General features: G+C 42.4%; 1 protein-coding gene across 1 annotated transcript in view; it reads left to right on the forward strand.

Moving 5' to 3' along the window:
- LOC126281966 (myrosinase 1-like) overlaps window positions 1-26,573 on the forward strand; it is a 286,428-nt gene that overhangs the window by 125,955 nt on the left and 133,900 nt on the right. The window contains exon 5 of the mRNA XM_049981342.1: window positions 1,735-1,918. Within this exon, the coding sequence (XP_049837299.1) occupies window positions 1,735-1,918 (184 nt within the window). The remainder of the gene's footprint in view (window positions 1-1,734; window positions 1,919-26,573) is intronic.

Here is a 26,573-nt window from a genome sequence, read left to right on the forward strand (position 1 = left end):
AAGAAGAAGAGCTGAAAACGTATAGGCGAGGTATAAACAGGTCAACAGGATAGCAGTGTGCGCCAAGGAAAAAGTACAATGCAGAGATCAATACCAACAGCACATTTCAACCAGAATACAGCGCAAAACAGTTCCATTATAGCAATGAGGGGAATAAAACTAAATATTGCGTCCTTCCTTGTTGTGGTACTATGTCTGAGAAAATTAGGCTACTGTTCGGGAAAAGTATTGTCGTGGTATCATTTCATATCTTGAATAATGTTGGTGTGGGTTTAAGGCATAATTAAGAGAAAGGTTTAATTTGTGACATGTCTGGCGTGTACAAAATAGAATGTCAGCAGTGCGATAAGCCTTATATTGGGCAAACTGTTAGAAAGTTTAGGATAAGGTGTAAAGTGCTTTTACACCGAAGTAACGCTTATGCCTTAGGTGTACGAATAAAAACTTTTAAACACTCTCTTCGCAGTATGAAGTTTACATGATGATATTACATACATCCAATAAGGGGTTGGAATGAATTTATTGGAAAAGATGCAAATTTTTCAAAGATGAAATGCACTCCCAGGCAGAGTGTTGAACGAGCAGACAGAGATGAGAAACAAAATTTTCTTGAATAATTTCACTGTTATAAAAATATTGTAAACTTTTTTCTTTGCCTTGTTTTTGGATATATGGCTCCTCCCACAAATACTCATTCTCCCTTTCACTTCTTATACTCTTTCACTATGAGAGTAGTGCTATCCAGTACCACACACTTTAATGTGCCAATATGATAACTATGGTTGCTGTTTGTGCCACGTTGATTCTGCTGGTAGGACTCTTTCAAATAAATGGTTCAAATGGCTCTAAGCACTATGGGACTTAACATCTGAGGTCATCAATCTCCTAGAACTTAAACTACTTAAACCTCACCAACCTATGGACGTCACACGCATCCATGCCCGAGGCAGGATTCAAACCTGCGATAGGAACAGCACCGCGGTTCCGGACTGAAGGGCCGAGAACCGCTCAGCCACAGCGGTCGGCGGACTTTTTCACTTGTCATGTCTTACAGTTAAGTTTGGTTTCAGGTTGTCATTGCATGCATACATATTCCGGTCAGCATTTCTTTATTTAACTACATCCTGAACACTGGACTGTTATAATCTATGAACTCCACACGCCTAATGATGAATGTAATGGGAGTGTAAATTATATATTTTTGTATCTGCTCTGCTTTTCCATTGCAGAGATATATGCCCTTTAATTTTCCTCATGTATTCCTTATGCTACTAATATCATGTCGTGGGTGGCCTATGTAAGACGCTAATTTATCCCGGATGGGATGACAATATACCTTTCCAGCTTGTATTTGGCAAGCGCGACATGTGTGTCTCTGACGGGTACTGACAGTTATGGAAGCGACATCTTTTATTACATCACTGTATTCTTCAAAAATGTACTTTCATTTATTTGTAATTGTTAATTACCTTTATACGATGATGCATGTACTATACTTATAATATTTGACCATGGATTACGTAGAGATGACTAGGCTTGCACAGGACAGAATAGCGTGGAGGGCTGCACCAAACCTGTTTTCGGTCTGAAGACCACAGTAGCAAGATAGGAACGAATACGTCAGTTACCAGCTGTGGAGCGCAGTACGCATACAATGTATCTTTTTTTGGGGAGAGGCCTGTAACTGCATCGCACACACGTCAGCCTGCTGTTTTGTCTGTTGTGTATGAACAGGTGAAGTGGTGGCTGACGTTTAACGAGCCGACCTCGATCTGCATGGGCTACGGCCAGTACCGCATGAAGGCGCCTGCGGTGAACGCACACGGCTTTGGGGACTATCTGGCGGCGCACACCATGCTCCGGGCCCACGCCATGGCGTACCGCGTCTACCACCAGCAGTACCGGCCTACCCAGGGAGGTAAGTCAAACAACGACGCCAGACGCGCCGCAGGGCTCAGCTCGCTCTAAGTACGCAAATGCTGCGCTTCTCCACCGCATGGAGAAGTTGTGACGTCGACGAACATAGCCTGTTTGACTATCTATCAACTAAGGTTGGTGCAAATTTAACAGGTGGCCCCGTCCCCGCTAAAGCGTTTCCATTGGCCAGAGCCCCATGACGTTGCTGGGGAGACAGTAGCGCTACGAATTCCTGTTCTAAGCTGTGCTAAACAAGCGACCGTACGAACTTACTCTCACTCATTTCATTCATTTAGGCCATGTCTAGGATTTAAGTATATTTAGGCAGAAAGACTCAACTCTCAACCGTTTTAGAGAAAATCCAGTTTGAAAATTTTAGGTTTTATGATAGGATTTTAGGCGTTTAAAGTGGATAACTTTCCAGGAATATGCAACAGAGCTAGTAGGCACTCAGTTTTATAAGCGCTGTGTCTGTGGATAGAATCTCGGTGCCGATACTCTGCCGGCCGCTGGTGGCCACGCGGTTCTAGGCGCTTCAGCCTGGAACCGCGCGACCGCTACGGTCGCAGGTTCGAATCCTGCCTCGGGCATGGATGTGTGTGATGTCCTTAGGTTAGTTAGGTTTAAGTAGTTCTAAGTTCTAGGGGACTGATGACCTGACATGTTAAGTCGCATAGTGCTCAGAGCCATTTGAACTATTTTGAACCGATACTCTTTTTTTCTTCATTCGCACGTAATTCTAGGAACAGATTTACTGTGACTGTGCAGGAACACCTGGAAAGTTGGTTCATACGTTGAGTTGTGTTGTAACTGAACGTCTACCGGGAAAATGGGCTCATAGTGGGTCGAAATGTACTTACCGTATACTGAGTAAACGGGCTAATGGTGAGTTGGAAAATACCTACAGGAATATACATTGAAGAGCCGATAACACAAGTACACCTGCCTAATATCGTGTAGTGCTCCCGGGAGCAGGCAGAAATGCCGCACCACCACGTGGCATGGACACAACTAATGTCTGAAGTGGTGCTGGAGGCAACTGACACCATGAATCCTGCAGGGCTGTCCATACATCCCTAAGAGTGCGAGGGGGTGGAGATCTCTTCTGGATAGCACGTTGCAAGGAATTCCAGATATGCTCAATAATGTTCATGTCTGGGGAGTTTGGTGACCAGAGGAACTGTTTAAACTCAGAAGAGTGTAACTGCAGCCACTCTGTAGCAATTCTGGACGTATGGGGTGTCAAAGTGCTTTGCTGGATTTGGCGACAACGGTTGGCAGTCACGTCTTACTGTTTACTTATGTTGCAGTCCTGGTCGTGCGCTACACCCCTTGCCATATGGATCACATTGCTGAAAGGGAAGTTTGTATGGCCCCCCTGTAAGCGATTATTGCGAACTTCTTTCTACACCACACAAGTATCTTGTTCGCCTCTGAAGCACTTATTCTTTTTAGCCCTGGTATTTTTTAATAAGTCAAGCCGAAAGCATTACACAGTCAAATGTTTAAATATAGAGGGACATTTAGGTAAGCGCCTCAGCTGAGTTACTTCTGTTTAAGACATCGCAAATATGTTGTCACCATAATGAATTGTGGAAAAGTACTTGCTGAATGACGTACAGTGTCCTTTCGTACCTATATTATTTACATTGATATACTGCTAGTATTGTATTTCTAAAAGAGGCGAATTCAACAGCGTTTCAGTCTTCAAAATCCAATTAGTAGTTTCTGAGAAACTGATCTATTTAGAACTTAACATTTAAATGGTTTTGGTTTGATGATGAATCAGGTTGTTGTCTTATGCGGAAGCTCGTGCTGGTATGCAAAACTTTCGCGTCAGGCTAATGGAGAGCTCCAACTTGTCACAGCTAAGCGACTCTATTTCCAAGAGAGGAACAGTGGAGAAAAAGTTCAATTTAAAACCGATACTGATCACTCTCAGTTTTATCTGTTTCAACCGAAACACCAACTGGAAGGAAAACGACATGCCATCTAAGAATAATTCCTCACTTAGTTACTGTAACAGCTCTGCTCTTGCTTCTGCCAGAGCCTTGAAAGAAAAGTGCACGTCCTCTACTGAGTCGTTTTGTCAAACAAGGAATCGAGATATAAACATTCTTAGCTTACAACTTCACGAGTTTGATTTCGGGATACGCCCTTATACGATAAAATTACAGCAGCAACAACAACGAAAAGGAAATCACAAAAGGATGTAGTGACAAACACTATTTTAAAATTCCTTTCGTATGTCATAAAGTACTCGAAATGCCACTGTTCACTGTTAACACACGTTTTTAGTCGCTGGTGCAAGAACTTCTGGAAATAATGAAGAGATTCGTTCGATATAGTTGCACATACTGCACCAGTGCGATGCTTCAAATTTTCTTGGTTCGTTGGAATTTGTACACAGACTTCACCTTTTAGTTTACCACAGATGAAAAAGTTCTGTGACACCAAATTAGACGAATGTTCAGGCCAACTGGTAACGCCTTCACGACCGACCCATCGACGAGGAAACAGCTTGGTTAGTGCTTTCCTCGCAACAAGCGAATAGTGTGATACCATGAACATCTACGTATTTCAAGCGCTGCTTCCTCTAGGAGAGCCGGTAGCACTTCGGCAAGTAATTTTGCACAGTTACTGCTTGTGTTTAGGAGGGTAAGAGAGCTCAGTTCTGCCGCGCGGGATTAGCCGAGCCGTCTAAGGCGCTGCAGTCATGAACTGTGCGGCTGGTCCCGGCAGAGGTTCGAGTCCTCCCTTGGGCATGGGTGTATTTTGTTCTTAGGATAATGTAGGTTAAGTCATGTGTAAGCTTAGGGACTGATGACCTTAGCAGTTAAGTCCCATAAGATTTCACATGCATTTACACACATTTGAACATTAAGATCTTAGTTGTTAAAACATGAAGCAAAGAAAGAAAGAGAGAGAGAGAGAGAGAGAGAGAGAGAGAGAGAGAGAGAGAGAGAGTCATTAAAAGGATTTTGTACTCAACTTATTTCTAAGCATTTGTTGCGAGTTCTTCATGTTGGTGCAGTCGTCATAGGTCGATAATTCTTTTATGCTAAAGCTGGAAAATGTGTCCATGTTCTGTTTATACACAAATCATATCAGTAATACTATGAAGCAGGAATGTATCCCTAAGATCGCCAATACTGGCAAAGTTCAAAATATAGCGCATACTTCAATGCGAGATGCTTTCAATAATTCCCACAACGAAACTCTGTCTCGAAACCTGGCAGAAGACCCAAAGAGATTCTGGTCATACATAAAGCACACCAGTGGCAATACGCAGTCAATGCCTTAACTGTACGATAACAACGGTGGAGCCTACATATACATCTACATCTACATCCATACTCCGCAAGCCACCTGACGGTGTGTGGCGGAGGGTATCTTGAGTACCTCTATCGGCTCTCCCTTCTATCCCAGTCTCAAATTGTTCGTGGAAAGAAAGATTGTCGGTATGCCTCTGTGTGCGTTCTAATCGCTCTGATTTCATCCTCACGGTCTCTTCGCGAGATATGCGTAGGGGGGAGCAATATACTGCTTGACTGTTCGGAGAAGTTATGTTCTCGAAACCTCAACAAAAGCCCGTACCGAGCTACTGAGCGTCTCTCCTGAAGAGTCTTCCACTGGAGTTTTTCATCTTCGTAACGCTGTCGCGATTACTAAATGATCCTGTAACGAAGCGCGCTGCTCTCCGTTGGATCTTCTCTATCTCTTCTTTCAACACTATCTGGTACGGATCCCACACTGCTGAGCAGTATTCAAGCAGTGGGCGAACAAGCGTACTGTAACCTACTTCCTTTGTTTTCGGACTGCATTTCATTAGGATCCTTCCAATGAATCTCAGTCTGGCATCTGCTTTACCGACGATTAATTTTATATGGTCATTCCATTTTAAATCACTCTTAATGCCTACTCACAGATAATTTATGGAATTAATTGCTTCCAGTTGCTGACCTGCTATATTGTAGCTCAATGATAAAGGATCTTTGTATGTATTCGCAGCACATTACACTTGTCTACATCGAGACTGAATTGCCATTTCCTGCACCATGCGTCAATTAGTTGCAGATCCTTCCGCATTCCAGTACTATTTCCATTGTTACAACCTCTCGACATACTACAGCATCATCCACAAAAAGCCTCAGTGAACTTCCGATGTTATTGACAAGGTCCTTTATATATATTGTGAATAGCAACGGGCCTACGACATTCCCCTTCGGCACACCTGAAATCACTCTTACTTCGGAAGACTTCTCTCCACTGAGAATGACATGATGTGTTCTGTTATTTATGAACTCTTCAATTCAATCACACAATTGGTCTGATAGTCCATATGCTCTTACTTTGTTCATTAAACGACTGTGGGGAACTGTATCAAACGCCTTGAGGACGTCAAGAAACACGCCACGGCCCACTGAATCTCGTGGACGAATAGTGCGAGCTGGGTTTCACACGATCGTATTTTTCGAAACCCATGCTGATTCCTATAGAGTAGATTTCTAGTCTCCAGAAAAGTCATTATGCTCAAACATAATACGTGTTCCAAAATTCTACAACTGATCAATGTTAGAGATATAGGTCTATAGTTTTGCGCATCTGATCGACCTCCCTTCTTGAAAACGCGGATGACCTGTGCCCTTTTTCAATCTTTTGGAACGCTACGCCCTTCTAAAGACCTGCGGTACACTGGTGCAAGAAGGGGACGATGTCACTAAAGCAGAGTTATTAAACACGATATTCCGAAACTCTTTCACCAAAGAAAACGAAGTAAATATTCCTGAATTCCAATCAAGAACAACTGCCAAGATGAATAACATAGAAATAGATATCCTCGGTGTCGCAGAGCAACTTAAATCACTTAATAAAAGGAAGGCTTCCGGTCAAGATTGTATAGCAGTCAGCTTCTTCTCAGAGTATGCTGATACAACTGCTCCATATTTAGCAATTATATACAACCGGTCGCTCACAGTAAGAACTTTACGTAAAGACTTGAAAATTGCTCATGTCACACCAATAAAAAAGGAAAGAAGGAGTAATCCGTTGAATTATAGGTCCATGTCACATTTGCAGTAGGGTTTTGGAACGTATACTGTATTCGAACATTATGAAGTATCTCTAAGAACACGATTTATTGATACGTGGTCAGTACGGATTCAGAAAATATCGTTCTTGCGAAACACAAATAGCTCTTTATACTCATGAAAAAAAAAAGGTTCAAATGGCTCTGAGCACTATGCGACTTAACTTCTGAGGTCATCAGTCGCCTAGAACTTAGAACTATTTAAACCTAACTAACCTAAGGACATCACTCACATCCATGCCCGAGGCAGGATTCGAACCTGCGACCGTAGCGGTCACGCGGTTCCAGACTGAAGCGCCTAGTACCGCACGGCCACACTGGCCGGCTATACTCATGAAGAAATGAGTGCTATCTACAGAGGATTTCAAATTGATTCCATATTTTTAGATTTCCAGAAGGATTTCGACACCGTTCCTTACATGCCTTTTCTAACCAAACTGCATGCCTATGGAATATCGCCTCAATTGTGCGACTCGATTTTTGATTTCCTGTCAGAAAGGTCACATTTCGTAGTAATAGATGGTAAGTCATCGAGTAAAACACAAATAATGTCCGGCGTTCCCCAAGGAAGTGTTGTAGGCCCTCTGTTGTTCCTGATCTATATTAACAACATAGGAGACAATCTGAGTAGCCCTATTAGGCTGTTTGCAGATGATTGTGTCATTTACCATCTTGTAAAGTCATCACATGACCATAACGAATTGCAAAATTGTTAAGATAACTGTATGGTGCGAAAACTGGCAGTTGACACTGAATAAAGAAAAGTGTGAAACAATTCGCACGAGTACTGGAAGAAATACGCTAAATTTCGATTACGAGGTAAGTCGCACAAATCTTAAGTCTGTAAATAGAACTAAATACTTCAGGATTACAACTACAGATACCCTAAATTGGAACGATCACATAGATAATGTTGTGTGTAGAGCCAACCAAAGACTGCGAGGCATTGGCAGAACACTTATAGAAGGTGCAACAGGTCTACTAAAGAGACTGCTTACACCACACTTGTCCGCCCTGTTCTGGAGTAATGCTGTGCGATGTGGGATTCGCATCAGACGGGACTGACAGATGACATCGAAAAAGTACAAATCTCGTTTTGTATTGTAGGGGAGATAGTGCCAGAGACATGAAACGTAAATTGGCGTGGAAATCGTTAAAACAAAGGCATTTTTCATTGCGACGGGATCTTCTCATGAAATTTCAATCACCAGTTTTCTCCTCCTATTGCGAAAACATTCTGTTGGCACCTGCCTACATAGGGAAAAATGATAATCACGATAAAACAAGAGAAATCAGGGGTCGCACAGAAAAATTTTAGTGCTCGTTTTTCCCGTGCGCCGTTCGAGAGTGTAATGGTAGAGAGACAGCGTGAAGGTGGTTCATTGAACCCTGTGCCAGGCACTTTATTGTGAATAGCAGAGTAATCATGTAGATGTGTAGATGAATGTATCTTCTCTTCAAAATTATTTTATTCCATATTTTGCAGTTCCCACAAATTACCACACTTCTTGACAAGAACTACTAACTTCCAACTGTCTCTCGCCAAAAATGTAACACATTTTCCAAGCGAACTAAAACATTTAGTTTTGATACAAAGGTATGTTTACATGGTTGATATAATCGGTATAGTCATTGTCTTTGGGTAAAGAATTGTAAGTGCCTAAAATTTCATAAAACCGAACTGTAGGAGAGTTTTCTGTTGATTTTATGTTTTAAATAATAGAAAACAGTAAGTTTAATTATAACAATACCTCTAAATATTCTCGATTTGATAAATGAACAAAACCTGAGAACTATATCAGTAACACATAAATAATTGTTTCTCAGAAAATAGTTAATTTTATGTTAGGATTATGCATTATCAACGTACTTTTACTGAATCCTCTATAACATAAACAAATTGTAATGTTGATGTATTTGGATCGTGTTCTAAATTATTTTGTATCGGGTTCTCCGATTCACGACGTAAAACTGAAAATGTGATTTACGTTGCCCTAACTTAATCCAGAGACACTCACATTTTTCTTGAGCTAACACGTAGATTATGAGTAACACTTGGATTTTGGAGGAACCGTTGAGGCATCCTCCTTAAGGTATTTAGTGGATATTACGGGCTGGATGGCTGCACGGAACTTTGAATCGCCACCCAACCAGATCCCTACTCGGCCTCGCTTGCTTTTATCGGATGACTCTTTTGATGTTACGAAAAACAATTGAGAAGACAAAATTTCTTGTATCAGCTCTGCTATGGTTGACGCTGATGATCTTGAATTCCTATTTATGACTATAGAGTCTTTGCTTTGTAGACGGCAAAAGTTCATAATACTGTGTTTTGTAGTACCTCCAGACGGATGTGCTTTTTGTGTGGTATTAAATGAAAAGCCTCAGATTAGTGTCGAAAAAGAAATACAAAACCCACACAATTTTAATATTTGAACTGTCTTATCTTCATTCTTCTATAAGTTGATACGAATACTTATGCCTTGTTTCATCCAGGCTAAGTACTGAGAAGTGATAAGTTTGAAGTGCAGACATTGCAGAAAAGGTAGCTGTAAGGGAGACGCGTACAGGTTGGTTACATAGTATTTTTAGTTTGTTGTTCGGTATCACGAAAGAAATGGGTATGAGTGCGAATGATGTTATATACTGCGAAAGATGTTTATCGATCTTGAAATATCTGCAGTATACTTAGAAATGAGAAGAAATATGTGATATTAGAATGAAAGAATTGTGAATTTTCTGTAGATTTCGTCAAATTTACACAATACGGGTTGTACATTTCAGGCTGAACTTGACATGCCGCACTTGCGTCGCTATTCCTGCGTTGTTGTACACTGGCTGTCAAAAAGATGAAGCACCCAAAGGAGGAGCAGCAATGAAAAAACAAGTTCATGGGTTGAGATAGTACACTACTGGCCATTAAAACTGCTACACCACGAGATGACGTGATACAGACGCGAAATTTAACCGACAGGAAGAAGATGCATTGATATGCAAATGATTAGCTTTACAGAGCATTCAACCAAAGGTTGGCGCCGGTGGCGACACCTACAACGTGCTGACATGAGGAAAGTTTCCAACCGATTTCTCATACACAAGCAGCAGTTGACCGGCGCTGCCTAGTGAAACGTTGTTGTGATGCCTCGTGCAAGGAGGAGAAATGCTTACCATCACGTTTCCGACGTTGATAAAGGTAGGATTGTAGCCTATCGCGATTGCGGTTTATCGTATCGCGACATTGCTGCTCTTGTTGGTCGAGATCCAATGACTGTTAGCGGAATGTGGAATGGGTGGTTTCAGGAGGGTAATACGGAACGCCGTGCTGGATCCCAACGGCCTCGTATCACTAGCAAAAAATGGCACTGAGCACTATGGGACTTAACTTCTGAGGTCATCAGTCCCCTAGAACTTAGAACTACTTAAACCTAACTAAGGACAGCAACACACATCCATGCCCGAGGCAGGATTCGAACCTGCGATCGTAGCGGTCGCGCGGTTCCAGACTGTAGCGCCTAGAACCGCTCGGCCACCACGGCCGACCTATCACTAGCAGTCGAAATGACAGACATCTTATCCGCATGGCTGTAAAGGATCGTGCAGCCACGTCTCGATCCCTGAGTCAACAGATGGGGACGTTTGCAAGACAAAAATCATCTGCACGAACAGTTCGACGACGTTTGCAGCAGCATGGACTATCAGCTCGGAGGCCATGGCTGCGGTTATCCTTGACGCTGCATCACAGACAGGAGCGCCTGCGATGGTGTACTGAACGACGAACCTAGGTGCACGAATGGCAGAACGTCATTTTTTCGGATGAATCCAGCTTCTGTTTACAGCATCATGATGGTCGCATCCGTGTTTGGCGACTTCGCGGTGAACACACAATGGAAGCGTGTATTCGCCATCGTCATACTGGTGTATCACGAAGCGTGATGGTATGGGGTGCCATTGGTTAGACATCCCGGTCACCTCTTGTTCGCATTGACGGAACTTTGAAGAGTGGACGTTACATTTCAGACGTGTTACGACCCGTGGCTCTACCCTTCATTCGATCCTTGCGGAACCCTACATTTCAGCAGGATAATGCATGACCTCATGTTGCAGGTCCTGTGTAGGCCTTTATGGATACAGAAAATGTTCGACTGCTGCCTTGGCCAGCACATTCTCCAGATCTCTCACCAATTGGAAACGTCTGGTCAGTGGTGGCCGAGCTACTGGCTCGTCACAATACGCGTCACTACTCTTGATGAACTGTGGTATCGTGCTGAAGCTGCATTGGCAGCTGTACCTGCACACGCCATCCAAGCTCTGTTTGACTCAATGCCCAGGCGTATCAAGGCCGTTATAATGGCCAGAGGTGGTTGTTATGGGTACTGATTTCTCAGGATCTATGCACCCAAATTGCGTGAAAATGTAATCACATGTCAGTTCTAGTGTAATATATTTGTCCAATGAATACCCGTCTATCATCTGCATTTCTTCTTGTTGTAGCAGTTTTAATGTCCAGCAGTGTATGTGATGTTATTTCAGTGTTACAAAATCGAGTCACATTTACAAATCGCTTAGTAGTATGAAAAAAGGAGTGCGATCATTGGAGACAGAGCACAAGCCCGGAGTAAGAAAGGATGGGGAAGGAAATCAATCGTGCGTGCCATTTTCAAAGGTACCATCCCAACATTCGTCTGGAGTGGTTTAGGAAAATCAGGAAAAAATCTAAATCCGCCTGTCCCGATTAGGTCTTGAAATGTCGTGTTCTCGAATGTGAATCCACCGTGCTAACCACTGCACAACCTCGCTCGGTTTAGCTGTATGAGCCCACATATCAGTACGGCGGTGCACCCCATCTGGTCTGATTACAAGCACTGATTCGGCTGAGAAGGATACCATAAAGCCGCTGTATCCTCTCCTGAGGCAAGACGACCTACAACTGTTGTACCTGTTCCTTGGTATCCCAGATACTGCCACTGAGATGGAGTTGTTGTACGGGATAGTCCCACACATGTTGTACTGGAGACAGATCGAGAATATTGGTGGCAATAGGAGTACCTACACATCATGCATATCGTTCATAGACTCTTGCCATGTTTGGATGAGCTGGAAATGGAACCACAGTACTGTCACATGTGACATAGCACATGAGGACGCAGGATGTCCGTGATGTACCGCAGTGCTGTCACAATTCTTACAATCACTGTCAGTCGTGACTCGAGGCGAGGCCCACGAGAAAGACAAGATGCAGTGCATACGTCACAGCACGACACTGCAACTCTTACGACTGCCAGAACCCACCTCTGCTAGGGAGTGAGTAACTACTTCAGACAGGTGTAATAATTCTTAATTGCTCTTTTAAAAGGTATGCAAGCTCTCGGTAGTATACAACAATTACTGAGTACCTTTCCATCGACATATTGATTTCCCATGGTCTCTGCACGGGGCAGAGCGTTCGCGAAGTATGGCGGTCAAGGCGACTAGTGTGACGTCACAAGTTCGTTGCAGGGCTTGTATTTCTCGTGGCCCCCACTTGAAGTCATGTTCCGTGGGTCTCCACACTGTGACGTCAGAAGTCATACCGCTGTACTCCTCTAAAACTTTGGACGAATTGTACTCTTACCAGGTAGCCATTATACTCACCAATGATGGTCATCCGGTTTACTGCATACCTGTGATACTTCGCTGAACACAATGTGACGCCTTTCAACAACACGCCGTTTGTGTTATGTTGTTAACGGCAACCTTCGCATGGGACGGCAATTCCACAGTCCAGCTGCTAATAGTAGCGGACAACTAGTGGGGGAAGACGCAGGATGTTGCAGGGAGACCACCACTTCCGCGAATAAAGTCTAGATGGCTTAATACTTTATTACGCAGTTTCGGATACACCCTTCATCAAATATGAAAGTCTTTGAACGTGCAAAACAAGACTCAGTGCCAGTATTAAAAATCTATGCCCATACAGTGTGTTAGTTCGCGTGCGAGTAGGCATAGGTTTTTGTTACTGCCACTGTGCCGCAAGTTGTAAGTTTTTGACAGCTGGTGATGGCAGCAGCCGAAGCAGTAGTAGGCGATATACACGGCTGTATTCGCAGAAATAATCACAGTGATGTCGGACTCCCGTAGGAAACTTATTTCGTTTATTAATGAAGTCCATTACAGTGGCGGCTCATGAGTATATATTCTAGGTGTTCACAAATTTTTAGGTTCAGATAAATTTGAAAGTTTGAATTTAATAACATCTGCTGTGAACAGATATGCTTATCAACAAATTTATCCAACTACAGCCACTGCCACTAATAATAACATTAATAATAATAATAATAATAAGATGTATAACTTATCTGAGAAAAGGAAGAATTGTTTTAGTACGATTTTGTTGTTTTGTACCTAACTAAGTACATTTTAGGGCAATAAACATATTATGTGTTTCCCAGTTAAGATCCCTAGGAGACATATTAATTCACGAATTTACTTCCGTGCTGAAAATCAGATATTTTTACGCTTTACACATACAAAAACTTGTGTTAACTGTACACTTCCTTATTGAATGTTCGCTTGTAGTCATCCTTATTTCATTTCGTCACGCTCTCAATCCAAGTATCTGTCCTGGGAAACCTTAGTTCCTTGGCGTGTAACTTTTCCTGGTAAATTACTTTTCTGTTCCTAGAATTAGATTTTCACTTTGCAGCGTAGTGTGCGCTGTTATCAAACTTCCTGGGGGATTAAAACTGTGTGCCGGATCGAGACGCAAACGCGGGGCCTTGGCCTTTCGCGGGAAAGTGCTCGACCGACTGCGCTACACAAGCACAAGTCACGACCCGTTGTCACAGCTTTACTTTTCTGTTTGCATTAATAGGTGCAATTTAGTTCCTGTTTGCACTGCACAGTAAACAACTAACTCCAAACACAAAGTGCTGTTAGTGGAAATGATTAAACTCATAATGGCTATCAACATGGTCACCTGACTAGAATACAAATCAGCCTCTGATATCCATAAGGGCCTGAAGCAATCCCCCATCAGTCCCGCATTTAAGCGAATATCGGAGAAACCGGTGATACAGCTTTTTGTGAATTTTAATACAGGGTGTCCAGAAAAGGACTCCCTGATTTAAAAATTAAATATCTCGAAAAAAAGATCGATAGAGGAATGCAGTAAACGGTATGTTTATTGTGAAAGCTGTAAGAAGTTTATACAGCAGTTTGAAATAATAGCGCTGTAATCGCCATACGTAATGCCTAGTATAAATAGTGATCCGAAGCCCAGAGCGATCAGTTCCATTACTGAATCGTGAAAGGAGGTTAGCGTACCGAAGGAAGAGATTACAACCGTGTACTCCATTGAACAACGCGTTTTTCTGATGATCGAGTACCACAGGTTAGAAGAGATTCCTACGGCTACGAGGCGAAGTTTTTAAGCACGATTTAATGTTCCAAAAGGACCCGATGCGAAAACCATTCGTACGCTCTTCGCAAAATTTCAACGAACAGGCAGCGTAACTGATGATCTAGTGGGGCATGTTGGCCGCAAGCAAACCGCAGTTACGCCTGAAAATATCACCACAGATTCTGGAAGTATTCAGCGAAATCCAATGTCATCCGTCCGTAGAATTGCATCTGAGACTGGTTTGAAGCGTTCCAGCACGCAGAAAATACTGAGAAAGAGGCTACACATGTTTCCATTCAAAATTCAAACGGACCAGGCCATACCCGTACGAGCTGTCCAACAAAGGGTTGCCTTTGCTAATCAGATGCTCACAATGATTGATAGTGAAGGATTTGATGTTGGCTGCATCTGGTTTACAGATGAAGCACACTTCTACCTGAATGGATACGTGAATAAGCAGAACTGACGATTTTGTGGTTCCGAAAAGCCATATTGGTGTGAAGCGAAACCACTGTATTTTCCTAAAGTTACTGTATGGGCTGCAGTATGCAGCAGAGGCATTATTGACCCTTTTTTCATTCGAGAAACGGTCACTGGCGCACGTTACGATGCAATTTTGGAACAATTTGTCGCCACACAGCAAGCGTTAGAGGATCGGTTTATGCAAGACACCTGACCACATCGGACCGAACAAGTGTTTCGCTTTCTTAAGGAATACTTCGGGAATCGAGTCATTGCTTTGGAATATCCCAAATTTACTGGTGCAGGCATGGATTGGCCTCCATATTCGCCGGATTTGACTCCCTGTGACTTCTTTTTGTGGGGCACAGTGAAAGACATGGTCTACCCAAAGCATCCCGCCACGCTGGACGAGCTTGAGTCGGCGATCTCTGTGGCATGTGAGTCCATTTCGGTTGAGACACTACGAAATGTGATGGCGAATTTCATTCCTCGTTTGTGTCACCTCTGTAGTGCCAATGGTGAATATTTTGAAAACATTGTGATGTGATTTTTTGCAAAGATTGTTTTCATACGATTATTTCACTTATGTATGCTGATATGAGCTGTACAGCGTACAGCGCCATCTGTTAGCAGCTTTTGTAAATATTATTTCAAACTGCTGTATAAACTTCTTACAGCTTTCACAATAAACATACCGTTTACTGCATTCCTCTAACGATCTTTGTTTTCGAGATATTTAATTCTGAAATCAGGGAGCCCTTTTCTGGACACCCTGTACGTGCCCTGTGGGCCTACAGCACAGATAAACCTGACTCACCATTAGATCAACGGATTTCAGAAGCATGAATAAATGGTACAATCGCGCAATCGTCAGTGACATGCTTTAGGCCCTTTTGATTTTCAGCTCCTCAAATGGATTACTGTATGCTAAATTCAACTTAATATATTATAATTCATTCAGAAACCCACAAAATAAGTTTAGTGTCAGTGCATCTTTAACATATACTGACGCCTAATGTAATTTTACTACAGTATATAGTGAGTGAATCAGCATATCTGAGGAATGTGCTATCATCTAGCAGGATTTATGCCGAACGAATGGGGATAAAAATCAGCTGCAGTGTGCTACCACCTGGTGGCGTTGATGTAAACTTCTGGTTGAGTGGCAAGGGCTAGACGTACACGTCGTGAACCGTGCACAACGTTTATCAAATCCATAATAATTTGGCCCGTATGGCAATTACGTCGCGCGAGTTCCGCATTCGCAAAACCTCCTTAAAACGTGCAAAACTGAAGCTATGCTCACGACCCTGTTGCCAAGTTTGACAGAGTCTAGAGGAGCAGAAGTGTGGTAGATTTAAGTGGTGTATCTTTCAGATTGCAGCGTCTATGTTACCTATGACAGCATTCAAAGAAAAACAACCAATAAATCCGCAAGGTATCGAAAATTAAGGTGTTCACGTGCTCTTGAGCTCTCACACTGCAGCCGCCGCTGGTCCATTACTTGTTTTCATACGGCAGCTGCAGATGTGAAGGAGTTGCGTCTACTTAATGCACAATATGACGTGTGGTCAGACCCCGTCGATCGGAACCTTGTTTTGTTTTTACCCTACCTCAATCGTCCCATCAATTAATACGAACTATTATTCTTGCCAAGTTCAGCTCCATTGCGTGTCGTTAAGGCCTTACGTCACAAGTAGGGCTAGCAACGTGCATTGGAAATAATTTCGATGGGAATCTAGCAGATGCAGTGGTCTGAAACAATTTAAGTTCATGACATGTAAAAGGTCTCCTTCTGAAATGGGTAGTTGTTGTACACGTGATTACAGTATTGCCAATTTATTTGAATTTAACGTGCATTTACTACCTGAAATATGCGCAGAAGGAAATTTTCTGCCAGACAGATTTGAGGGGGTTGTTTGGGGAAGGAGACCAGACAGCGAGGTCATCGGTCTCATCGGATTAGGGAAGGATGGGGAAGGAAGTCGGCCGTGCCCTTTTTAAAGGAACCATCCCGGCATTTGCCTGCAGCGATTTAGGGAAATCACGGAAAACCTAAATCAGGATGGCCGGACGCGGGATTGAACCGTCGTCCTCCCGAATGCGAGTCCAGTGTCTAACCACTGCGCCACCTCGCTCGGTAGACAGATTTGAATTGCCAGTATGTGATGAATCGTCCGCCCAGTTGGGCGTGCTGTCTAACGCACGGCTTTCGGGCGGGAAGGAGCGCCTGGTCCCCGACACGAATCCGCCCGGCAGATTTGTATCGAGATCCGGTGAGCCGGCCAGTCTGTGAATGGTTTTTAGGCGGTTTTCCGTCTGCCTTGGCGAATGCGGGCTGGCTCCCCTTATTCCGCCTCAGTTACACTATTTCGGCGATTGCTGCGCAAACAAGTTCTCCACGTACGCGTACACCACCGTTACTCTACCACGCAGACATAGGGGTTACACTTGTCTGGTGTGAGACGTTCCCTGGGGGGACCACCGGGGGCCGAACCGTACAACAACGCTGAAAGAGTGGTTCGGTGTGGGACAGCGGAGCAGCGAAGTGGACTGCGGTAGTCGTCGTGGGGTTGTGGACCACTGCGGCTGCGGCGGGGACGGAGCCTCTCCGTCGTTTCTAGGTCCCCGGTTAACATAATGTAACACAACATGTGAGGAATCGCAATGCGAAGTTCGAGTGCGCGAATTTTTCTTCACCCTGTATACACTACCTGCACTACCACTGTGGTTGACTCTTTGTTGCTGTAGTTTGTATTAGTGTCCTGCTACTAACTGCTGAGCAATACAGTAAAAACGATTATAAGTTGTTTTCACATAACATTTTATCTTGTAAAAGTGAGCTATAGCTCAAACAATGAGTTTAGGAAGTTTATACCATCATGTATTTTCATTCTCGATATACATTATTACAACACTTCTATAAAGCATTTCCAGGTGCAGATAAAAACTGTTATCATTGTTGTACGGTGCAGATCTACTTGTTGCAAAAAGGCAAGTTGGGTAAAACCGCACAACTTGCCGGTTTGCAACACGTAGACCCACAGTTGAAGCTAAATCTCTCCAGACCCACAGTGCACAGCAATCTAGAAACGAATAACAACAACGATCAAATACCTTCGTCACCTAAAAGAAGTAAGTCCTTTTCCAAGAAGAAAATATCGCCACAAAGGTAGTGGTAAGGGAAGCACCCAGAAATAGTATGTGGGACCCCAGCAAAACAGCAAATCGAATGATAAATAAGAAAACAAAGAAAGAAATCAAAGTGGAAAGTTGTCTGCCCTGATCGTACAAACAGAATGAAAGCAAATTCACAAACTTTCCACTGTCCACGTGTAATGAAAACGACAATAATCCACCAACAGAAGACTGACTTTAATGTCTGAAGTGCAAGGGCTATTATTTGGGTTCCAGTCACTTAATTCGTGACCTCTGTTAAATGCTATTTACTCTGGAATATATTCGTAGGAGTCTGTACTTTTTTACTTTGTTTTATACTATGTTGACCGGAACTACTGTGATGAGAAACGAGTTACGAGATTCTACAAAATACTGACAAGTAAATAAAGGACAACCTATCTTCTTCTCATTTTAATAATAATCCGCAGATTTATTGCTCTAGAAGCACGCTCTTACCGCATGAAACGGTAAGACTGCGTATTTGAATAATATTTTTTAATAAGTCGACATAATTATTTGACTTTTACGCATCCTTTTCGGATTCTGTTATATAATAGCTAAAAGATAGACGAAATATCAGTTACAGACATTACTGAAATTTGTTATTATTTCTTCAGTATATCGATAATTAAAACCGAAGTGTCTAGTCCCTGTAAATACATCTGAGTGGAACATACAGTTCACTCTGTTGTCGAATACACGCGTCACGTAAAACAAAGTGGCTAGCAAACATTTCCTGTAGAATGATGGCAAAACAGTTCGAAAAGATTAGAACTTTGGCTTGCTCTACAACTGGTATCGATCTGTAAATGGTGTTTCCTAGCTTCAATCACAATGTAGTAAATTGAAGAGCATTCAGAGGTACACGTTAAGTGGGACACTGGCGTTGGCTGTGGGCAGACACCGTGCAGGAGCAAATGAAGATGCTCGACATTTGACAGTGGGTCGGAAATGCCGCGCGCTGATTGGACATGCCACACCTTTCCCTCCCCCTCCCCCCTCACAAACCCCCCTCCCATCCACTCTGCAACTTCCCCCATATAAAGAGCGATACCTGCCATTCCTGGCAGCAGTCAGAAAGCTCACGAGATTCTTAGAAAAATTAAATAGGTCGGAAGCCTACCAAGCTGGTATTGGCTGGTGCTGTGACATAAATGTCAGAGATGTGGAATGGGGCGATAAGATGCGGACTGTGCGTTTACGTGTTCTAGAATCGTTTCTTTTCTGCTACAATGGATGTGACAGCGTTCAGAACGTTCAATGGAGACGAACGTTAACAACTGTTGTGGCGGTCTTCAGTGTGAAGACTAGTTAGATGCAAGCCTGTTCATATCCAAATAACTACTGCAACCAATATCTATACAAACGTACTTACTGTGTTCGTCATTTGTTCTCTCTCTATGATTTCTACCCCACGCCCTCCAGACACACACACACACACACACACACACACACACACACACACACACACTTTTCGCCAGAGCCATACAGACAATTCCTTGATGTCTCAGAATGTGTCCTATCAACTGATCCCTTCTTTAAGTCGAGTTGTCCCTTAAATTTCTTTTCTCCCTAGTTCAGTTAACTCTTCATTAGTTATGCGATCTACCCACCGAATCTTGGATATTCTTCTGCAACATGTTTCAAAGGCTTCTGCTCTCTTCTTGTATGAACTGCTTATTGCCCAAATTTGATTTCTGTACAGCGCTGCTCTCCAGACAGATACTTTCAAAAAAGACTTACTAACTCTCAGGTAAACGTATATTCGATGATAACAAATTTATCTTTTTCAAAAACGCTTTCTGTGCTGTTGCCGCTCTGCATCCTCTTTACTTCGGTCACCATCCGTTATTTTGATGCTCAAATGACAAAACTCACCTATTGCTTTTAGTGTCTGGTTTTCTTAATCTGATTTTCGCAGCATCGGCCGATGTAATTCGACAACATTCTAATATCTTTTTTTACGTTTGTTGATGTTCATCTTATAACCTCTTTTGAAGACTCTGTGGTTTCCTTAGAACTGCTCTTCCTAGTCCTTTACTGTCTATTACAAAATTACAGTGTAATCCGCGAACCTCAACGTTTTTATGTCCTCTCCATGAACTGTGCTCCTTCTCCAAATTTTTCTTTGGTTTCCTTTATTGTTTGCTTAGTGTATAGATGGACTAACACGGGGATAGGTTGCAACCCCGACGCCCTTCTTAATTACTGCTTCTTTTTCATGTACTTCCGTTCGTATACCTGCAGTCTGGTTTCTGTAGTAACAGTAACAACATTTCCCTCGCTGTATTTTATCTCTGCAACCGAAAGTATACCAGTCAAGACTGTCAAAAACTGTCCTTACTCCTAAAAATGATATATATGTAGATCTGTCTTTCTTTAATCTATCTTCTAAGAAAAGCCGTAGTGTCAGTGTTGACCCATAAATTTCTATATTCCTCTTGAACCCAAACAGATCTTTTCCGAGGTAGGCTTAAAATGGTTCAAATGGCTCTGAGCACTGTGGGACTTAACTTCTGTATTCATCAGTCCCCTAGAACTTAGAACTACTTAAACATAACTAACCTAAGGACATCACACACATCCATGCCCGAGGCAGAATTCGAACCCTGCGATCGTAGCAGCCGCGCGGTTCTACACTGTAGCGGGTGGAACCGCTCGGCCACTCCGGCCGGCGAGGTAGGCTTATACCAATTTTTTTTTCCATGCTTACTTAAATAACTCGTGTCAGTATTTTGTATTTTTGACGTGTTAAACTGATAGTTCTGTAATATGCACACGTGTCAGTACCTGCTTTCTTTAAAACTGGAATTATTACAAGCTTCTGTAGCAACAATACTTCAGATATCACTAAGCATTGCGGGGAGGGGGTGCGGGAAGAAGGAGGAAATAAAACATAAGGAAACAAACATGCGTGTTAAAAATCAGTGTCGTTTCGTAGTTTGATTCATATTTGTGCCACATCTTGAAGAACTATTGGTTCTACCCTGTTGTTAGGAATTCCGATTGCGGTCCGTCTGCCAGCGAAAGGTGGTGTTTTGCCCTCAGATTGAAGAGCGAGCAACGCTTCAGCTGCCGTAAAGGGCGACTAACAGTCAATTTATCTTCTAACGGCACAATGCAGCGAGAAGTGAGTTAAGTACATTCTGATTATGTGTGTTTTTTACATTTATGATATTTGCTTCCAGTTAGTTACAAGCACTTGGAAAACATTTTGCAGACCTGCTACCACCGATTCGCACAGGGGCGAGCTGATCACAAAATTATACTGTGTGCAGAGCTTTCGACAAAAGATTGGTACTGAGGAGGTGTGATGTTCGGACCTTAGTTCAGTTACCCAAATTTAGGTTTCCTGTAGCTTCCCAATACCACTTCAGGTCATTGTTCCTTCAAAAAGAACGTAGATGATTTCATTGTGTTTTCATTTTGAATTGAACTGCCGCTCCAGATCTAATGACATCGGTCTCGCAGACACTTAAAAATGAATCTCTGACCTTATTCCTTTCTTTTTTTGTGTTTTTTTTAATTTTTGAGGTATCAAAACGTGGGCCTTATAGGAACAGCTAAGTAAAAGAGATGAACAAATGAACGTTCTAATATAGAAAGACAGCGGACGGATCAAGGGCGTAGTGGAGACTTGTTCGATAAAACAAATGAAGTTCGAGAGCTCTCACCAGAAGCGGATTGGTTGGTTGGACACAATGGGCCGACGTGGCATAAAGGAGGCAATAGAAGGAGAAGATGCCAGCCGTTGTATGTCTTACCTGTCCCTGCAGCGGAGCCGCTAAGCCACGCCAGTGTGCTGGGACCGTGTCGGGGGTCGTCAGTTCGAATCCCGATGATAGCGGAAGAAGTTTTCACCGCCAGCGTCTGGCCAGCAAGGGGAATGGTGGCGTCTAGCTCCTAATCATCACAGTCACCATTCTCGTGGATTAAATTCGAAATCTCTGTCACTGTATACTGGAACGAGGGCGTGAGACAGTGTAAACGGAGATACTTCCCTCGAATGGGGACATCAAGGCTGGTAGTCCCCTTTCCAAAAACATCACTAACACAACACGACACTACACTACACTCAGCAGGCATATAGACTGTGTACATGGCATTTCATGACAGAACAGTTGAAGGTGCGCTGGATGGAGGTTCAGGATTCCCGCATCACCTGCCAGCGCTCATTTCCTTAGTATAGGACTCATTTTCAGTTGTGCCATACAGATTAAGACTTTTTTGTAGCACAAGTGGGCGATGAGAGAGTTATGAGCAAGAAAGAAATTAGAAATAAAATCAGACTAGTCGAAAGACTCCAGCCGAAGACGGATAAGAAATGCTAGCAGGCAAGCCAAGGTTGTATTCGACGTCAGCCGCCAGCCACCTGACTTTCGAGAGTGACATCCGTCTCACCTCGATATCTTCAAAATCCATCGAGTGCTTATATTAAGACACTCACGCTAACGTAGCGTATCACAACTTATTTCCTCGAACAGCGATTTTGCTTCCCAAGATAACTCGCGGAGGAGCTGATAAGAGAAACATGCGAAGCCTACATCCATCGTTATGTCTTATCATTCACTTGTCACAAATCAACCACAGTCACCAAGCCGACATTACTGTCTGGAAAAAAACTGAACCTTCGCACTTCAGTCTATTGATAATGATGGATTAATGCACGATAACTTATTTAGACAGAATACTTCATCATTTCCTACTTATAAATTGTCTGCGTTTACTATTTGGATGTCTCTCTTCATGCTACACTATTGCTGCTTTTCTTCTTCTTGTGACAAACTGCACTGTTTAGCTTACAAAGTGCTGTAATTTATACGAGAAATTTCGTATGTTATGCAAAGTTACAAAATGTGTAAGTAAATAATAAAATGTTTATCTTCTTTGGTGATGTTGCGGCCTTCAGTCTTAAGCGTGATTTAACGCAGCACTCCGTGCTAATCTCTCCGGGGTGAAAGCCTCTTCCTCTCCTACAACTACGACAATCTGCATGCATTTGAAACTGCTTAATGTATCCAAAAATTAGTCAGTTTTTACCTCCCACACTGCAATCCATTACCAAAGTGTCAGTACCTTGATGTCACAGCAGTTGTCCTATCGACCTACTCCATCTTCTGCACATTGTGATACAAATTTCCTTTCTTACCAAATCGACTTCGATCCTCCTCGTTAACAATCCGATCTACTTACCTAATATTCAGTATTCCCTTGTAGCACCACATTCCCAAAGCTTCTGTTCCCATCTTAATCGTTTACGTTTCTCTTCCATACAGGGCTACAATCTAAACAAATACCTTCAGGAAAGATTTCGTCACACATTATATTATATTGAATGTCAACATTTGCTCTTTTGCAGTAACTTTATACACTCTCTACTTCGTGCTCTGTCACTTATTTTGCTGCCCAAATAAGAAAACTCGTCTATAGCTTTTAGTGTCTCATTTCAGAGCATTTAGTATTATCCTTACTATGTGCTTTTATTGATGTTCTTTCTACAATCTCGTTTCAAGACATTATCCATTTCAGTAAAGTGCTCGTGCTGTTTGCCAGAGAATTACTATGTTGTTGGCAAGCCTGAAAGTTTTTGTTTCTTCTCCCTGAACTTTAATTCCCGTTCTAAATTTCTCCTCGGCGTCCTTTCTGCTTTCCTGAGCAAGGTTGCAACTGTGCCTCACTTCCTACTCAACTACTGCTTCCCTTTCATGTCCTTGAATTCTTACAACTGAAGTCTCGTTTCTGTGCAAGTTGTAAATAACATTTTGGTATTTGATCCCCACTAAATTCAGAAATTCAAACCTTTCTATATCTACAAATGCAATGGTCGTACGTTTTGCCAGTCTTAAACCTATCTAATAAGAAGATAAGCTGTAGCATCAATATTGCCTCGAACGGTCCCACATTTCCACGGCTACCACAATGTAGCTGGTTGCGTTCCTCACCAAATGTACTTAACGGCCAGGGGTTTCACGAGGTCCAGCATGGATTAAATAATGTCAACAGTGATATTCCACGAGCCTAAATAATTCTTGTCAATATTTTACAACCATGACTTTTTACTGGTTTCGGTAACATTAACTTTTGTCAGCATCAGCCGTCTTTGGTATTGGAGTTGTCATATTCTGTATTCAAGTACGAGAGAATTTCTCGTGTCTCACATACCTTGCATATTAGGTGAAAGAGTTATGTAGTGGTATGTTCTAAGGCTCTCAATAATTCTGAAGGAAGGTCTTATATTTCAAGTGGCTTGTTCCGACTAAACTCTTTCAGTGCCATATCAAATTCTTTTCTCAGTACAACAATTACCATCGCCGTCTACTTTCTCATCTTTTCCTATAATATTGTCTCTAAGTTCATTTCCCTTGTATAGCCATTCCATGTATCCTTTCCACCTGTAAGCCGTCCCTTCTTTGCTACTACTGAGTTCACATCTGAGCTTTTGATATTCGTGCAGCTGCTCCTCTTTTCTCCAAAAGTCTTTTTATTTGTAATATAGGTGCCTATTATCGTTCCCGTAGTCATGAACGCTTCTACAGCATTGCATTTCTCCTACAGCCATTTCCGCTGTGCCATTTTGTAATTTCTGGTGATCTCACTTTTTATACAAAATTCAGTATCTCCTGTGTTCAAGGATTTCTACTAGGTCTTGGCTTTTTGCCTATTTGATCCTGTGCTGTCTACACTACCGTCTGTCAAAACTGCTATCAGTCTTTTATAGTATTCCTTTCCCCCGTTTCAGTGAATAATTACCCAATGCTGCCTCTGAAGCCATTAATAATCTATAATTATTTCAGTTTATTGGCGTCCTGTCTCCTTAGTTCCCTACCTTTCTTTAATTGCATCAGTTTTTGTCTTCAGGTAACAACCAATGGTCAAAGTCGACAACTACCGCTAGAAACATTATGCTGTTTAAAGTATGGTTTCGATATGTTTGCCTTACCAGTGCATCATCAATCTGAAAATGTCCAGTGACTCCAGGTCTTTCTATACTACATTTTTCCGTGTTTCTTAAACCATGTGCTCTAGCGATAATTAAATTATGTTCTGTGCATAGTTCCACTAGGCAGGTTCCTCTTTCATTCATTTCCCTCAGTCCATATTTTCTTACTATTTTTCTTTCTCCTCCTTTTCGTACTATCGAATTTCAGTCCTTCACTATTTTCGTCCACCTTAATTATCATACATTATTGCAATCTTTTCATCATCTGCGGAGCTAGTTGGAATTTGAACTTGTGCGAGTACTTCCGTGATGGGTGTTGGCTCCACGTTCATCTTGGCTACGAAATGCGTTCACTATGCTTTTCATAGTGGTGTAACTGCGTTCCTATTGTCCTATTCATTATTAGACATGTTCCTACATTCACCCTATTTCATTTTGTCTTGATAGCGATGCACCGATCCGAGAAAAAGTTTTGTTTTCCTGCCACCGCACTTCACTAATCCTACTGTATCTAACTTCAACCTCATTTTCTCCATGTGGGCACAACAGCCGTTTATTTTAAAGTCTTCCCCCTCGGCTGTTTTTTCTCAAGTATTCAATTTAGTATACCTTGTACAATTGGCCAGTTTCGATCTTACAGGTCATTTTCAGGCGCAATAGTTGTCGATGCGTTGTACAATTATTATCCTGTTAATTTACAGAGCACATAGCATGCAAGTGTCGGAATTAAAACCCAAGCGTGCAGTAATAGCCATCTTTATAAGTGATGTCACACTGCACATATATAGTGTCCGATAACGCTGCATTAGTTATAAAAGATGACTGTTACGTCACGCAGTAAGTTTCTGATTTAATTGTGACGCTTGCACGTTATGTCCCAGCTTTCAGATCGTCTGTATCGCCGTTTATTAAGATGATCACTGTACAACACATCGACACCAACTGGGTTTGAAGATGGCCTGTAAGGCCGAAATTGGCCAATCGTGCGAGGTATAATAAAATGCATATTTGTGAAAAAACAAATACTTCAAAATGTCGTTTAACTTCAACCTGTGTGTTTTTGTTTTTAAATTTTCCAATCTTCAGGGATCTAACATTCTGATCTGTAGAAAAGCCGTTTTGATTTTCCCGATCACATCTGTTTAATCCCTGTCCTGGAATCCGAATAGGGCACTACTTCACCTGCGAAATATTTTATCCAAGACGATGGAAACATCATCAAGCCATGCGATAGACCTGCACGCTCTCTGTAAATATAAAGGCTGTATTTTCCCCTTGTTTTCATCCGTTCGCAGTAGCAACATAGCAAGGCTATTTCGATTAATGGTACAAGACTAGATCAGCTCTTGAAACTACAGAAGAACTTGATTCCCTCTTCAGGAATCATATATTAGTCGGGACTCTACAGAAATAGACCTCTGATACGGCTGCACCATCGGTACGACTATGTACGTCGCTGAGGCAGGTAAGCCTCCCTACTTCTGGCTCGTGTGCGCGTTATACTTCATGGTCCTACCTTGTAACACCGCTGTGACTGTACTGTGTAAGAAAAGAGACACTTTCGACCCCCACCCCTCTCCCTTCCTCTTCGTAGGCCGTCCTGTGTT

The sequence above is a fragment of the Schistocerca gregaria genome, chromosome 7 (genome assembly GCF_023897955.1).
Source record: "Schistocerca gregaria isolate iqSchGreg1 chromosome 7, iqSchGreg1.2, whole genome shotgun sequence".
Classification (NCBI taxonomy): Eukaryota; Metazoa; Arthropoda; class Insecta; order Orthoptera; family Acrididae; genus Schistocerca; species Schistocerca gregaria.